The sequence below is a fragment of the Coregonus lavaretus genome, assembly GCF_964263955.1.
Source record: "Coregonus lavaretus genome assembly, chromosome: 5".
NCBI classification, from domain to species: Eukaryota; Metazoa; Chordata; class Actinopteri; order Salmoniformes; family Salmonidae; genus Coregonus; species Coregonus lavaretus.
The window spans coordinates 6,162,856-6,179,847 of record NC_139992.1 but is presented as its reverse complement, the minus strand read 5'-3'; the positions used below and the strand labels follow the sequence as shown (position 1 = coordinate 6,179,847).

The 16,992-nt window shown below is 43.3% G+C and overlaps 1 protein-coding gene across 1 annotated transcript in view; it reads left to right on the top strand.

Annotated features, from left to right (window-relative positions):
• The window catches only part of LOC311130076 (heparan-sulfate 6-O-sulfotransferase 3-B-like), a gene marked incomplete at its 3' end in the record, with an annotated part of 128,838 nt that extends 113,021 nt beyond the window's left edge, over positions 1-15,817 (top strand). The window contains exon 2 of the mRNA XM_084162730.1: positions 15,106-15,817. Within this exon, the coding sequence (XP_084018856.1) occupies positions 15,106-15,817 (712 nt within the window). The remainder of the gene's footprint in view (positions 1-15,105) is intronic.
• Positions 15,818-16,992: the final 1,175 nt, after the last annotated feature.

Genomic DNA, 16,992 nt, shown 5'->3' with positions numbered 1-16,992 from the left:
GGGTAGTTTCTTCTTCTTGATTGTAGCTTGTAGGGAGGCTTGAGTGCTAATGTTGTCATGTCTTTTTGTCAATGGATTAGTAAATGCAAATACGTTGATATACAACAAAAACAAGGAAAATAAAAATGACATGGTACATTTATCAGTAATAAAGATTGATATTAAGAAAATGAAAATTGTAGTCCGCCCACACACAGTAAAACTCTGTATAATATTTGGAGTGCAGTAGGTCTATATACTGAGAGTGTTGTAGTGCTTTTTGCCAGCATGCTTCACCTACTTAAACAAGAGAAATAGCAAACTCTGACAACATTTGTCATTGGCAAAACCACAGGCTGAAACTGATAAAATGATGAAAGATTGCTGCTCCTGTTGTAGAACTCTTCTCTGTGAAGGTTATATCTAACTTTTTTTTCAGGGGAGTGGAAATTGAAACTTTCTCCCAACCCAGTGATGTAATTGCATTGTTTGCTCTGGCTGCAGTTCAGTGCTCTTCTCTCTCTCTCTCTCTCTGTGTGTGTGTGTGTGTGTGTGTGTGTGTGTGTGTGTGTGTGTGTGTGTGTGTGTGTGTGTGTGTGTGTGTGTGTATGTGAGTGTGTGTGTGTGTGTGTTCTCTATGGGAGGGGAAGTGATTATGTCACTGGTATTTATTATAATATGTGGCAGTGGAAGATCAGAAGGAACATGCAGCGATAGGTCTGATGTCTGTCATCCTGACTGCCGTACATACTATAGCTGTTGAAAATATAATTATGTGTTGTCATTGATTCAGATGAAAATGTTACCTAAAGAAATTCTGGTCTGCCTTTTGTGCTGTGTAGGATCAAACGCAATAATTCCCCTGGTATCTCCTGATGTGATCAGATGGAGTAGGATCTGTATTCTGTACACTGGTTTTAAGATCATGGTCCTCTGAAATGCAGAATATGACAGTGCTATTGAAGGTCACCAATAATGGTAGGTTAAGTCCAATTTTAGAGGCAAAAAATAATAATCACGTCCCTTTTTAGCTGAACAGCAGAGGTATATATTTGAGGTGGGACCTATGGCGTGTAGCAGAGCAGGAGGCAGTATTTATAGTGAATTACACTAGGCTACAGGGCTACAGGGCTACAGCAATACTGAAATTATTTCTTGGCATCAGGCCAGGCAAATCCCCAAGGAGATGCTTCAAGCACAAAGACGAGGTACCACCGCTTTTATCTTTCTTTCACTTTATAGCTGAGACCACAAGCTAGTGTGTCCTACTCCATGCAGCTACACTGGTGAGGAGGCTTTTCTCACTCCTGCTGAGAAGCAGATTTCTCCCACAGGAGTCCTCTTCCGCGTTAATGAGACAAAGACGATGGTGGAAACAGGAGGACATTATTATTATGATTTCTATAGAATCCGCCGTCTGATGTTCCTACTGTATTCATTGCCTTGCTTTTTCCATGTATAGTATATAACAAGCAGTTGAGTGTGTACAATACTCTACGTTGATGTGGGTCAGTTGATTCCCTTGGCGACCAAGTACAAAAAAAGTATGCACTCACTACTTGCTCTGGATAAAAGCGTCTGCTAAAATGTAAAAATGTAAAATGAGCACACAGTGTGTTTGGAATGCAGTTTTGTTTGCAGGCTGAGGAGGAAGAGTTCTCTTGAGGCTGGGCGAAGCAGTAGTTCAGCCTGGGGCTGCACCAGCGGCACACCCCCAACTATCCCCATAATGTCATGCTGTTGACTGGCTAACGTGGGTTTGGCCTTTCGAAAGTAAAATGTATAGGCAGAAAATACCTCATCCCTACTGTAAAATATGGTGGTGGATCTTTGATGTTATGGGGCTATTTTGTTTCCACTGGAGCTGGTCTTGTTAAAGGTCCAATGTAGCCGTTCTTATTTCTGGGTAACAATTAAGTACCTTACTATGATAGTTTTCGATTAAAATAGTCATAAAGGAACAAAAATAGCTTATTAGCAAAGAGCAATTTCTCAAGTAAGAATTTTGCTAGGACTGGGGAGGGGAAAACTGAAAACTAGCTGTTATTGGCAGATAGGTTTGGAACTCTTTTCTTATTGGTCTATTGATAAATATACCGCCTGGTGATGTCACCAGACAGGCCAAAACTCCATCCCACCAAAACAGGCTGAAATTTCAGGCGTTCTTTTCACTCTTACACTAAAAGGGCATTATCATCATTTTCACAATTTCACAGAATTATTCCAACCTCATAGTGTGGAAATATACACTGAGTGTACAAAACATTAAGAACACCTACTCTTTACATGACATAGACTGACCAGGTGAATCCAGGTAAAAGCTATGATCCCTTATTGATGTCACTTGTTAAAATTCACTTCAATCAGTGTAGATGAAGGGGAGGAGACAGGTTAAAGAAGGATTTTTAAGCCTTGAGGGCTGCATTCCCGCGGGATGCCCTCCGGACCTGCGAGTCCCTACAGAGATCATTGCGGTGTGGTCGGCATTTTTCATGCTGCAGGCGGGAGCGGGCGGTCAGTCAGACAGAAGACTTTAGGATTAAAATATTTTTGTTGTCCAGCAGATTATTTGGGAACAGTCGTCTTTCTGCTTTGTATGCATTAGCCTACCTATTGTATTAAAAGCACATTATTTTTGCATTATTCACACACTCAGAAGGCTGCTTCAACTTCAGTAGCCTCTCTCCTCTCCTAGTTGGGTGTGCAAGTTCAAGTGCACCTAGTATGTGTGGTCTCATTGAAATGGAGTAGACTGCCTACATGGGCGGAGAATCACAGTTAACTTAAATATGATTAGACTGTAGTTTACTACAGTGTCTGTAAATAAATATTGATAGTGAAAAGAAGTGGAGGGCGCTCAGCCAACGCGAGTCGAAGTGCAATCAGAACGTTGAATCATCATTGGTAAAGGTAAACGGCACAATGCGCGCATAGGTCATAGGTTATAGGTCAGGTTACTATGGTGAGCATAGGTCAGGCTACTATGGTGAGCGAGCGTTGCACCTTTTCATTTTCATTAAGTATTGATTACCCATTTATTTGTCTCTGCCTGCAAATTGTCCTCCTAAAAAGTAGGATGTATCCTATATTCATTCTTTCTGCTTCCAGTTCAGTAGCCATAGCTGCGAGATCAGATGCGCGTGTGGTCTCAATTAAATAGAGTAGGCTATAGCATATGCATGGGTGGAGAAGCACGGGGATGTTATCTTTCCAAGGAAATGTACTTCCTAAATATGATTAGGCTATAGTTTACTACATTGCGTAGAAATGAATGTTGATACTGGGTTTTTCATGCTCAACAGTTTCCCATATGTATGAAGAATGGTCCACCACCCAAAGGACATCCAGCCAATTTGACACAACTGTGGGAAGCATTGGAGTCAACATGAGCCAGCATCCCTGTGGAATGTTTTCGACACCTTGTAGAGTCCATGCCCCGACGAATTAAGGCTGTTCTGAGGGCAAACTCAGTATTAGGAAGGTGTTCTCAATGTTTTGTACACTCAGTGTACACTGTGGTATAAATATTGTATACATGCGCCAAATAATTGTGGTTGTTCTGAGGGCAAGGGGGGGGGGGGGGGGGGGGGGGATGAAACTCAATATTAGGAAGGTGTTCTTAATGTTTTGTACACTCAGTGTATATAAAACACAGGAAAATCAAGTTTTTGATTGCACTGGGCCTTTAAGGTCAACGGCATCATTAACTTTACCAGGTACCAGGACATTTTAGCCAAACCTGGTTGCCTCTGCCAGGAGGCTGAAATGTGGCCTCAAGTGGATCTTCTGGCAAGACAACAACCCCAAGCACACATCAAAATCCACAAAGAAATTGTTAATTGACCACAAAATCTAAATTTTCCGGACTTGAACCCCGTTGAAAACCTGTGGTTTGAATTGAAGAGGGATATCAAGGATCTGGAAAGATTAAGGATGTCAAGGATCTGGAAAGATTCTGTATGGAGGAATGGTCTAAGATCCCTCGCAACGTGTTCTCCAATCTCATAAAACATTTTAGAAAAAGGTTCAGCGTCGTTATCCTCGCAAGGTGAGGGTGATGGAGCATTGAAAACAGGGGATCCAATCATATTTCACCGCAATTGTATTAGTATCAAATAATACATGTTTTAGCATACAATATAGGTCCGTATTTGTATTATGTATTGTATACAGTGTTTTTTTTGCTCATCTTTATCAGGGCATCCAATAATTCCGGACCCAACTGTATATGACACGCAAAGTAGTGTCTGTTTCTGTGGAGTTTCTAAAACTTGCTAATATGAATAATGAAGCATAGAGTAATTGATCGTCACTCTACTGGCAGTATGATTGAACTAATACACCGTCCAAAACCGTCAGCACAGTTCTTTATTAGGAATTGATTTCTCCTCTCCTGAAACAGCTTGCACTGGATACATTTTTTCCTTATATTGATTTCAGGTAGAAGCTGCGATCTCGTGCAGGCAGGCATGTAGCAGACTAAATTTGAAATCAAACTGTCCGCTGGAATTTTGGTTATTATTTTTAGTCAATCACAGGAGGTTGGTGGCGCCTTAATTGGAGAGGATGGGCTCGTGGTGTTAGCTGGAGTGGAATGGTATAAAATACAATGCCATTCCATTTGAGAGAGAGAGAGATGGGGAGAGAGAGAGAGAGAGATGGGAGAGAGAGAGAGAGAGAGAGAGAGAGAGAGAGAGAGAGAGAGAGAGAGAGAGAGAGAGAGAGATGGGGAGAGAGAGAGAGAGATGGGGAGAGCGAGAGAGAGAGATGGGGAGAGGGAAAGAGAGAGAGATTGAGAGAGAGAGAGAGAGAGAGAGAGAGAGAGAGGGAGAGAGAGAGAGATGGAGAGAGAGATATGGAGAGAGATGGGGAGAGGGAAAGATAGATGTGGTAGAGCGAAGGAGGTGGTGGGAGAGATAGAAGACTGGAATCAGAAGCGTGATTAATCCGACAACCTTTAGAGGAAAGGTTGGGAATCCTGAGGGAGCGCTGATGTCTGTAGGACATGGAGGAGAAGCAGAGTGGGGAAAAGGCCAGGAGTCAAGTGAGGGAAGAACCTCTCCTCAGGTAAAACACTTGTCGTTGGACAGTCTTCATGGACATTTGACATCAAAGGACTTGGAATGGAAATTGTCACCTCTAACTGTAATACAGTGTTTGCTCTGTGGATAATGTCATTGAATGGTTTGACTAAAATCAAGCTCATTAAGACTATTCCTGACAGGAATGAAGGACAATGGCGCTTGGATAATAAGTCAAGTTTACACAGGCACTCCTGCTCCAATGACATGGATTTCACACGCATCACTAGAATTGTCTGTCCCAAAAGCTTGACTTGATATGTACATTGAAGGTTGGATATTATGTTTTGTTACCATGTCTAAGGGGACAGACAAATATGAATGGTAACACTTCATTTGGAATAGTCCATCTGTAGATGCTCTATTAATAGATTATCGTGATGTTAAAGGCCCAGTGCAGCCAAAAACGTGATTTACCTGTGTTTTTATATATATTTCCACACTATGAGGTTGGAATAATTCTGTGAAATTGTGAAAATGATGATAATGCCCTTTTAGTGTTAGCTGTTTGAAAAGAACGCCTGACATTTCAGCCTGTTTTGGTGGGATGAAGTTTTGGCCTGCCTTGTGACATCAACAGGCAGTAAATTAGTTAATAGACCAATAAGAAAAAGAGTTCCAAACCTCTCTGCCAATAACAGCTAGTTTTCAGTTTCCCCTCCCCACTCAGAACACTCCTAGACAGTCCTAGCAAAACTCTTGCTTGAGAAATTGCTCTTTGCAAAGAAGCTTTTTATGTGTCTGTTTGACCATTTTAATTGAAAACAATCACAGTAAGGTACTTAATTGTTACCCAGAAATGATTTGATATTGAAATAAAAACGGCTGCATTAGACCTTAAAACTCAGTTGAGTTTAAGCTAGATTTTGTCGTATCAATTTCTCTCTGAAACAGCTCTTTAATAAGCGGAGACTGCCTTTGAATGAAAGGTATCAGCACAGAGAGCTGTTTGACCCTTGTAACCCTGCTGGGCATACTGTGAACTTCTGAGGCTCCTGAAAAGCAGAGGCTGAGCAACAAGCTTCAGACAGAGGGAGGGGGGGCAGTAGGTTTATGGCTTCGTCAGGTCCAAGATGAAACGCAGCGCGTCTGTCTGAAATGGTCTCGAGCGCAGGCCACTGGAGTTGGTTGCATATTCATTTCTATTACATTATGCGAGGTCAGAAAGGGTGTCGAACTAGTCTAATCACAACATGGAGTTAGATTCAGCACACACTTCACATTCCCTCTCTGTTTCCAGCAGACTGCAGTGGGGCTAGCAAATAAAGTGATCAAAGCTTTTGTCAAGTGGCTGTAAACCATACACGGTGCAGTAAAACGAGTGAACAGATTGGGTGAGAACCTCAAGGGAAAGATTTGAGGCAATTTCTTCAAAACAACACTCAGGAGATCTCCTTCACACGAGATCAGTCGGTGCTGCAGTTTCTGGACAAGGCCTGCCTTACTTACTTACAGGCACACAATGGTACACATGGTAGCAGAGTAGCAAAGTTCTGCACAGTTGATGTTTGCAGACAGATCTGTGGTTTAATTGGTTCTCCCCTGTTGTCGGGCAGTCTACCTTCAGGCATCTGCAACAATGTTTTGCCCACACTTCACTGATTCCAGCAGGTTGACGTGTGAAGCCAGTTCCCCCAGTGTCCCCCATCACAGTAAAGACCATGTGATGGGGCTATATGTATACTGTCCTTTTTAGTAGCATGCAATCATTGAGGGGGCAGTGGGCTGGAATCATGTCGTTGAGGTTAATTGCTGGCAATTAAAAGCCAGTTTGGCTGTTGAGCTGACACTGCCTTGGATGAATAGTAGTTTACCATCTGCTCAGATGGGTCCCCGTGTGGAAAGGTGGAGGAGGAAGAAGAACGTCAGTGTTACTCTTCCTGTGAGTAACTCTTGAGGAGAGCATTTATACAGCCTGGTTTTGGGGAAGGAATCCTACAAGAGAGAAATACTGTGTTGGTAAGTCCTCAGCTGCTGTAATGTAATGCAGGGACTGCAAAGCAGCTATTTCATGACAGGCAGTTAATAACACTCTCTAACGTCTCAAGTTGTCTATTGCGACTGCAAACATTTTAGCATATTGTGTTGATAGTGATTAAGATTTAAGTTATACTAGAGTGATACATTTACATTTTAATCAGATATTCATCAGATATTTCAAAAACATATTATGCATCTGATGTTCTCAGATTCAGTAAATATGACGTCTTCTTCATGTGCAACATCCTTTTACTCGGAGCATCATTGCTTCCTCTCAGCCTTATTTGGATCCATATGTTCTTCTACGCCTCTTCCATGTTAATGACCCGTTAGTCTCCGCTCCAGTTGACACATGCTGCTGCTTCTCAGGTGAGCATTCTGGAGCTGACTGAGATGCAATATGCTTCACATCCATTATTAATCCATGATTAACCTTGGTTTAGCAGGCCTCTCAATTTAAACACTTTACAGTTTTTCTCAATTGCTAAAACACTAAACCCTATTGTCTGAACCAAATGCTCAGTTGCCTGAACCCACTGATTGAATCAATCACTCTTTTGGCAAAACCATAAGCACTTTTCACCTGTTTAGACATAACTTGCCAACACATTTTCATTGTGATGCACCTGTGCTGCATAATGGTGAGCACAGGTGACAAAAGTCAAACACAATTAGAGCACAGGTGTCACCACTTGAACACAACAACTCAAAATTGATCACACTTGTGGCTAATGATGTGAGGGAACATATACAGTAAGCCAGTTCAGAGAGCACTGGTTTGTGAGGCTCTACAATGGATAGAAATCTGAGAGGAAGAGTTTGTGTGAGAGGAGGTCGAGGTGGTCGAGGTGGTCAGCGAAGACAAAGAACAGTAATATCTGATGAAATCAGAGCTACTGTGATTGACCATGTTCTTGTCCATGGTATGAGCATGAGGAAGGCTGGACAAAGGGTACAACCAAACATCAGTAGATTCACTGTGTCCACCATAATCCGAAGATTTAGAGAAGAGAACAGGTAATGACCTTTTTTTGACATTATAGTACAGTATGTAAATGTTGACAGCAATTACTGTATGACATACTATATACTGTACCACAGTATACTGTAAGTAAATATATGTTTCAGTACATCAATGTACTGTAGTATTGTAATGGAGGGTTGGTCTAACTGTTTGTAGGCCTAGTATTCCATGTATATTTTTTGTAACTCCATGTTCTCTTTTTGTAGAATTGAAAGACTGCCACATGGGGGTGGGAGGACAGGTATGTTCTCCCCACACCAAGAGACCCTAATTGTTGATATGGTCCGTGAGAACAATGCCATTAAACTGAGCGAAATTCAGCAGAAGATCATTGAGGACCATTTAAATTTTGAGGGTATCAACAGTGTCAGCCTCTCTACTGTTGATCGTGTCCTCAAGCGCAACAGACTGCGCATGAAACAGCTATACAGAGTGCCCTTTGATCGCAACTCAGACAGAGTCAAAGAGCAAAGATTCCAGTATGTACAGGTTGGCATATATCCAGACACATTCAATGTTGATTACTCTAAGTAGTGATTTACTGTAGTGGCCTAAATCACTTTTTCCGTATCACTTACAAAACTATATCTATTTCTACAGAGGGTTTTTCAACTGGATGCAATGGAAAGACCCCATCAATACATCTACATGGATGAAGCTGGGTTTAATCTCACCAAAAGGAGAAGGAGAGGCCGTAATGTGATTGGCCATCGGGCCATTGTTGGTGTTCCTGGGCAGCGTGGTGGCAATGTCACATTATGTGCTGCCATCAGCAATCATGGGGTTGTCCACCATCATGCCAACCTGGGGCCCTACAACACTCACCAGCTCCTCATTTTCCTCAATCACATGCGAGATGCTTTGTTAGGGCAGCAGGATGAGCATCCCATCTATGTTGTTGTTTGGGACAATGTGAGTTTTCACAGAGCCCTCCAGGTTAGAGAGTGGTACAATATGAACCAAGGTTTTATCAATCTTTGCCTTCCACCGTACTCCCCTTTCCTAAACCCCATTGAGGAATTCTTCTCCTCATGGCGGTGGAAGGTATATGAACGCCAACCTTACACCAGGGTAAATCTCCTGCAAGCCATGGGACTTGCCTGTGGTGACATAGGTGTGGAGGCATGCCAAGCCTGGATACGGCATGCCAGGGTTTTTTTCCCCCGTTGCCTGGCCAGACAAAATGTGGCCTGTGATGTGGATGAAGTCCTGTGGCCTGACCCAGTACGGAGACATGATGCTGTGGCTGAGTAATGCACTTATTTGTATATTTTTGTACTTTATTTTTACATGGGCTTACTGTACACAAGTGGCAAACGCATAAGATTTCTGTTTGTTTTTAAAAGTGCTACATGTAAATGCACAAGATTTCTGTTTTGTCTTTTTGTACAAGTGCTAAATGCACAGTTTTTTTTTTTTTTGCAACATGCATTTAGCCTACAGTGAACAATAAACATTTATTTCTCCAGCTTCATGTCCTGAGCATTGTGTTTTCTATTTTTCTACGTAGTGTTTAGTGACTGTTCAGTAGTGTTTTTTATTTTGATTGACTCGGGGCACGATTTGACAACATAGTTCAGTTTTGAGCACAGATTGAACTGTTTTGAGGTGAAAGTTTGGTTTTGCAAGAAGAGTTTGAGGTTTTGTGAATGTAGCTTGAAAATTGGGTTTTGTGTTCACAGTTAAGAGAAAAGGAGAGCAGCTTTCAAGGAATGTGTCTTAGCAATCGAGAAAAACTGTAAGTGGGGTTGGAAACTCTTGGCAGAAAGTATCTGCCTCCTGGTGGCACTACAGAATGATGCATTATATCCCTATTTCATTATCTGTTTACCCAATCACAAAAATATAATCAACAGGGAGAAATCATCAGCATATTAACAAACTCTAAATTATTCAATCTGAAGGTTCAAGATAGCAACTGCCAACTCCACATGTGATTGCAGATGATGGCTATATGAAGTGATTATTAAAACAGGACGGAGGAAGGGAGGTAGCTCTCTGGGCCGACTCACCCCCCGCTGTCTGAGGTCCATCTGTGGCATGCAGTGCCAGTCTCCTCTCTCTGAGGCGCTGATGCAGACACTTTGACGCTGATGCGCAGTGACACTGATGGTGCACACGGATGACCTTTGAGCGTGTTGGCGTGCTCAGGCAACACTTGCTTTATGTGTTTATGTCCCCGAGACAGGCTAATGAGGATGTGTCCGTCTGTCTGTCTGCACTCTGCTGCGGCTGGACGGCTCCAGTCGGAAGAGAAGAGCCAGGATACAGCTTACTGCCAGCGGGGCTCTAATCACAGCTTACTGCCTGACACACAGTGCGATCTCACCATGTGGTGGGGGGGGGGAGAGAGAGAGAGCGCCCTCTGCACACATGCATACTGACGCCATGGTACATAGTTACATCACAGGGGGAGTTATTGCAGTGTAAGGGTATATAGTACTTTCTGAAACCTGTTCCCCCCACAATACTTGATTTGATGAAAATCGTAGTAATCATGATGCGTAGGGAACAAACACACCTTTTCATAGTACATGTTTAGTGTCATTTAATAATAATATGCTACTGATGTGAACGTGCCTTGTGTTGCCTAGAGACACAGAAAAACAGTTATATTTGGCTAAGATTCAGTGGAGATTGTTGCCATGACTGTTGCTAGTGAATAACCAGTCCATTTGGCAGTTAAGTGTGTAGTCATTAAGTGAAGCCTTATACGCAACCAACACCTGCCCCAGCTCAAGACAGCACCATGCTCTCTACCTCAGGCTGCATGTCTGCCTGCCTGCCTTAACAAACCTACCTGGAGTTTGGGAGCAGTGGCGTCATGCCCATAACGGGCACAGGGGCACGTGCCCCATCAGATTTGTCCTGTTTATAAAAAAATATACAGTACCAGTCAAAAGTTTGGACACACCTACTCATTCAAGGGTTTTTCTTAATTTTTTTCTACACTGTAGAATAATAGCGAAGACATCAAAACTATGAAATAACACATATGGATCATGTAGTAATCAAAACAGTGTTAAACAAATCAAAATATATTTTATATTTGAGATTCTTCAAATAGCTACCCTTTGCCTTGATGACAGCTTTGCACACTCTTGAAACTCTCAACCAGCTTCACCTGGAATGCTTTTCCAACAGTCTTGAAGGAGTTCCCACATATGCTGAGCACTTGTTGGCTGCTTTTCCTTCACTCTGCGGTCCGACTCATCCCAAACCATCTCAGTTGGGTTGAACTCGGGTGATTGTGGAGGCCAGGTCATCTGATGCAGCACTCCATCACTCTCCTTCTTGGTAAAATAGCCCTTACACAGCCTGGAGGTGTGTTGGGTCATTGTCCTGTTGAAAAACAAATGATAGTCCTACTAAGACAGAACCAGATGGGATGCCTTATCACTGCAGAATGCTGTGGTAGCCATGCTGGTTAAGTGTGCCTTGAATTCTAAATAAATCACAGACCGTGTCACCGGCAAAGCACCCCCACACCCTAACACCTCCTCCTCCATGCTTTATGGTGGGAAATACACATGTGGAGATAATCTGTTCACCTACACCGTGTCTCACAAATACACGGCAGTTGGAACCAAAAATCTGAAATTTGGACTCCAGACCAAAGGACAAATTTCCACCGGTCTAATGTCCATTTCTCGTGTTTCTTGGCCCAAGCAAGTCTCTTCTTCTTATTGGTGTCCTTTAGTAGTAGTTTCTTTGCAACAATTCGACCATGAAGGCCTGATTCAAACAGTCTCCTCTTAACAGTTGATGTTGAGATGTGTCTGTGACTTGAACTCTGTGAAGCACTTATATGGCCTGCAATTTCCGAGGCTGGTAACTCTAATGAACTTATCCTGTGCAGCAGAGGTAACTCTGGGTCTTCCATTCCTGTGGCGGTCCTCATGAGAGCCAGTTTCATCCTAGCGCTTGATGGTTTTTGTGACTGCACTTGAAGAAACTTTCAAAGTTCTTGAAATGTCCGTATTGACTGACCTTCATGTCTTAAAGTAATGATGGACTGTTGTTTCTCTTTGCTTATTTGAGCTGTTCTTGCCATAATATGGACTTGGTCTTTTACCAAATAGGGCTATCTTCTGTATACCCCCCTACCTTGTCACAACACAACTGATTGGCTCAAACGCATTAAGAAGGAAATCAATTCTACAAATTAACTTTTAACAAGGCACACCTGTTAATTGAAATGCATTCCAGGTGACTACCTCATGAAGCTGGTTGAGAGAATGCCAAGTGTGCAAAGCTGTCATCAAGGAAAAGGGTGGCTATTTGAATAATCTCAAATATAAAATATATTTTTGATTTGTTTAACACTGTTTTGGTTACTACATGATTCCATATGTGTTATTTCATAGTTTTGATGTCTTCACTATTATTCTGCAATGTAAAAAATAGTAAAAATAAAGAAAAACCCTTGAATGAGTAGGTGTGTCCAAAGTTTTGACTGGTAGTATATATAAATATTTGTTTATATATATATATATAAACAAGTATTTGATACACTGCCGATTTTGCAGGTTTTCCTACTTACAAAGCATGTAGAGGTCTGTAATTTTTATCATAGGTACACTTCAACTGTGAGAGACGGAATCTAAAACAAAAATCCAGAAAATCACATTGTATGATTTTTAAGTAATTAATTTGCATTTTTTTTGCATGACATACAGTAAGTATTTGATACATCAGAAAAGCAGAACTTAATATTTGGTACAGAAACCTTTGTTTGCAATTACAGAGATCATACGTTTCCTGTAGGTCTTGACCAGGTTTGCACACACTGCAGCAGGGATTTTGGCCCACTCCTCCATACAGACCTTCTCCAGATCCTTCAGGTTTCGGGGCTGTCGCTGGGCAATACGGACTTTCAGCTCCCTCCAAATATTTTCTATTGGGTTCAGGTCTGGAGACTGGCTAGGCCACTCCAGGACCTTGAGATGCTTCTTACGGAGCCACTCCTTAGTTGCCCTGGCTGTGTGTTTCAGGTCGTTGTCATGCTGGAAGACCCAGCCACGACCCATCTTCAATGCTCTTACTGAGGGAAGGAGGTTGTTGGCCAAGATCTCGCGATACATGGCCCCATCCATCCTCCCCTCAATACGGTGCAGTCGTCCTGTCCCCTTTGCAGAAAAGCATCCCCAAAGAATGATGTTTCAACCTCCATGCTTCACGGTTGGGATGGTGTTCTTGGGATTGTATTCATCCTTCTTCTTCCTCCAAACACGGCGAGTGGAGTTTAGACCAAAAAGCTCTATTTTTGTCTCATCAGACCACATGACCTTCTCCCATTCCTCCTCTGGATCATCCAGATGGTCATTGGCAAACTTCAGACGGGCCTGGACATGCGCTGGCTTGAGCAGGGGGACCTTGCGTGCGCTGCAGGATTTTAATGCATGACGGCGTAGTGTGTTACTAATGGTTTTCTTTGAGACTGTGGTCCCAGCTCTCTTCAGGTCATTGACCAGGTCCTGCCGTGTAGTTCTGGGCTGATCCCTTACCTTCCTCATGATCATTGATGCCCCACGAGGTGAGATCTTGCATGGAGCCCCAGACCAAGGGTGATTGACTGTCATCTTGAACTTCTTCCATGTTCTAATAATTGCGCCAACAGTTGTTGCCTTCTCACCAAGCTGCTTGCCTATTGTCCTGTAGCCCATCCCAGCCTTGTGCAGGTCTACAATTTCATCCCTGATGTCCTTACACAGCTCTCTGGTCTTGGCCATTGTGGAGAGGTTGGAGTCTGTTTGATTGAGTGTGTGGATAGGTGTCTTTTATACAGGTAACGAGTTCAAACAGATGCAGTTAATACAGGTAATGAGTGGAGAACAAGAGGGCTTCTTTAAGAAAACCTAACAGGTCTGTGAGAGCCGGAATTCTTACTGGTTGGTAGGTGATCAAATACTTATGTCATGCAATAAAATGCAAATTAATTACTTAAAAATCATACAATGTGATTTTCTGGATTTTTGTTTTAGATTCCGTCTCTCACAGTTGAAGTGTACCTATGATAAAAATTACAGACCTCTACATGCTTTGTAAGTAGGAAAACCTGCAAAATCGGCAGTGTATCAAATACTTGTTCTCCCCACTGTATATATATTTATTTATTTATTTTCTTCTCTGTAATACTACTAGCCACCTAGCAATTTTATGAAGTTGTCTTTAGCTAGCCCAGATACGTTCCTAATGTCCCAACCTCATAACAGCTACCAAGAAGCCATTTCAGGCTATCAATAAAGTTAGAGTAACAAGCTTGTCTTACTATCTTAGCTGGCATCCTTCCTGGCAAGGTTGGTAGACTTTAGAAAAGCAAGCAATTACTAAATATACTGTATAAGACTCACATTCCTTTCAATCTTCAATCTTCCTCTCAAGCTCTGTCAGGTTGGATTGGGAGCGTTACCGCACAGCTATTTTCAGGTCTCTCTAAAGATGTTTGATCGGGTTCATTTACACGGACTGAAGAGATCGTCCCTCTCTGCAGGAGAGGCAGTGATGTGTATAAAACATTATCTTTCATTTAACAGCTCTCCTCTCCACCAAGGTGCTAATGTAATTTCTCCTCTAAAACGTGTAGCTCAGTTTGGTAGACAACTGATAGGTAAATCACTTGATTAGGACTTCTGTCACAAACACCTTCTCATCATTCAAATATATAATAAATAAACAAGGATGGATCTGATCTGTTTTATATACATACCTGGCCAACTAAGGTTTGTGCTTCAGGCTATTTCCGAAGACTAGACATGCTCATGAGTACTGTAATATTATCAAAGTATGAACACATACCTCAGATGAGTTCTAAAACATTACTTTGTTGATATTCATTATATTGACACCATAAAGACGTTTTATTGTTCTAGAACAGTAGAGGAACAGACCTCTCTGACAATCTCTCAAGTTTCAGTTTGATAATTAGCATCCAACCTTGAAGTGTGATACACAGTCATAAATGTCACCACCTGTCAGTACAATTGGGCATGTGTGATGTTGATGTGTTCACAGCTCTCTGACTGTTTCTTTTGTCTGCAGGAACTACTGCTACATCACCATGCTCAGGGACCCCGTCTCCCGCTACCTGAGCGAGTGGAAGCACGTGCAGCGCGGCGCCACCTGGAAGACATCCCTGCACATGTGTGACGGGCGCTCGCCCACACACGACGAACTGCCCACCTGCTACAGCGGGGACGACTGGTCGGGCGTCACCCTGACCGAGTTCATGGACTGCCCGTCTAACCTGGCCAACAACCGGCAGGTGCGCATGCTGGCCGACCTGAGCCTGGTGGGCTGCTACAACCTGTCCTCCATGAACGAGAGCGAGCGCAACCACATCCTGCTGGGCAGCGCCATGAACAACCTGAAGAACATGGCCTTCTACGGCCTGACAGAGTTCCAGCGCAAGACGCAGTACCTGTTTGAGCGGACGTTTAGCCTGCGCTTCATCGCCGCCTTCACACAGATCAACAGCACGCGCGCCGCCAACGTGGACCTGAGCGAGGCCGTGCGCCGCCGCATCGAGGAGCTAAATTACCTGGACGTACAGCTGTACGAGTACGCCAAGGACCTGTTCCTCCAGCGCTTCCAATACACCCGCCAGCGCCAGCACCAGGAGGAGCGCTTGAAGAGGCGCGAGGAGCGCCGTTGGCTGAGGGAGCAGAGGGAGACGAGCAGGGGCGGGGGCAGGGGCAGAGACCAGCTGGCCACCACCACCGAAGACTACACCAGCCAGGTGGCCAGCTGGTGAGGTCACACTGCTGACCATACATCCAGAGATAGGTCACAGAACAGCCAGTCTCACATGGTACTCTCCCTCTCTCTCTCGATCTCTCTCTCCCATCTCTCCTCTCTCTCTCTCTCTCCTCTCTCTATCTCTCTCTCCCTCGCTCTCACTCCTCTCTCTCTCTCTCTCCCATCTCTCCTCTCTCTCTCTCCCTCACTCTCACTCCTCTCTCTCTCTCTCTCTCTATCTCTCTCTCTCTCTCTCCTCTCTCTATCTCTCTCTCTCTCTCTCCCTCGCTCTCCCTCGCTCTCACTCCTCTCTCTCTCTCTCTCTCTCTTCTCTCTCTCTCTCTCTCTCTCTCTCTCTCTCTCTCTCTCTCTCTTCTCTCTCTCTCTCTCTCCTCTCTCTCTCTCTCCTCTCTCTCTCTTCTCTCTCTCTCTCTCTCTCTCTCTCTCTCTCTCTCTCTCTCCTCTCTCTCTCTCTCTCTCTCTCTCTCTCTCTCTCTCTCTCTCTCTCTCTCTCTCTCTCTCTCTCTCTCTCTCTCTCTCTCTCTCTCTCTCTCTCTCTCTCTCTCTCTCTCTCTCTCTCTCTCTCTCTCTCTCTCTCTCTCCCTCTCTCCTCTCTCTCTCCCTCTCTCCTCTCTCTCTCTCTCTCCTCTCTCTCTCCTCTCTCTCTCTCTCTGTCTCTCTCTCTCTCTCTCTGTCTCTCTCTCTCTCTCTCTCTCTCTCTCTCTCTCTCTCTCTCTCTCTCTCTCTCTCTCTCTCTATTCCTGTCTACTATCTTTATCTCTATCTCTCTTTCTCAGTTTCAGCTCTGCTAAAGTTTCTTTCTGGTCATGAAACTGCCAAGTTTGTGAGTCAGTCTCACAGCAGCTCTGCCTTGGAGTGTTCTTTGTTGTCTTAATTCTTCAAACGAATGGTTTCATTGATTTCTTTGTAATGGTTTGTTTTGGTGCTCCTTCACTTTCCTGCCTATCAGTCATAGTTAGAGTTATCACAACCTGCATGATAATAGCTATCAGTCATAGTTAGTTATTATCATGCAGATTGTGATAACTCTATCAGTCATAGTTAGTTGTTATCATGCAGATTGTGATAACTCTTAAAGAGGACAAAATCAAAAGGCGCTGCTTATAATGAATTTTTATTTGCGATATAGTGAGTACGCTTACATGCACACTAATAATTCGATATTAAACA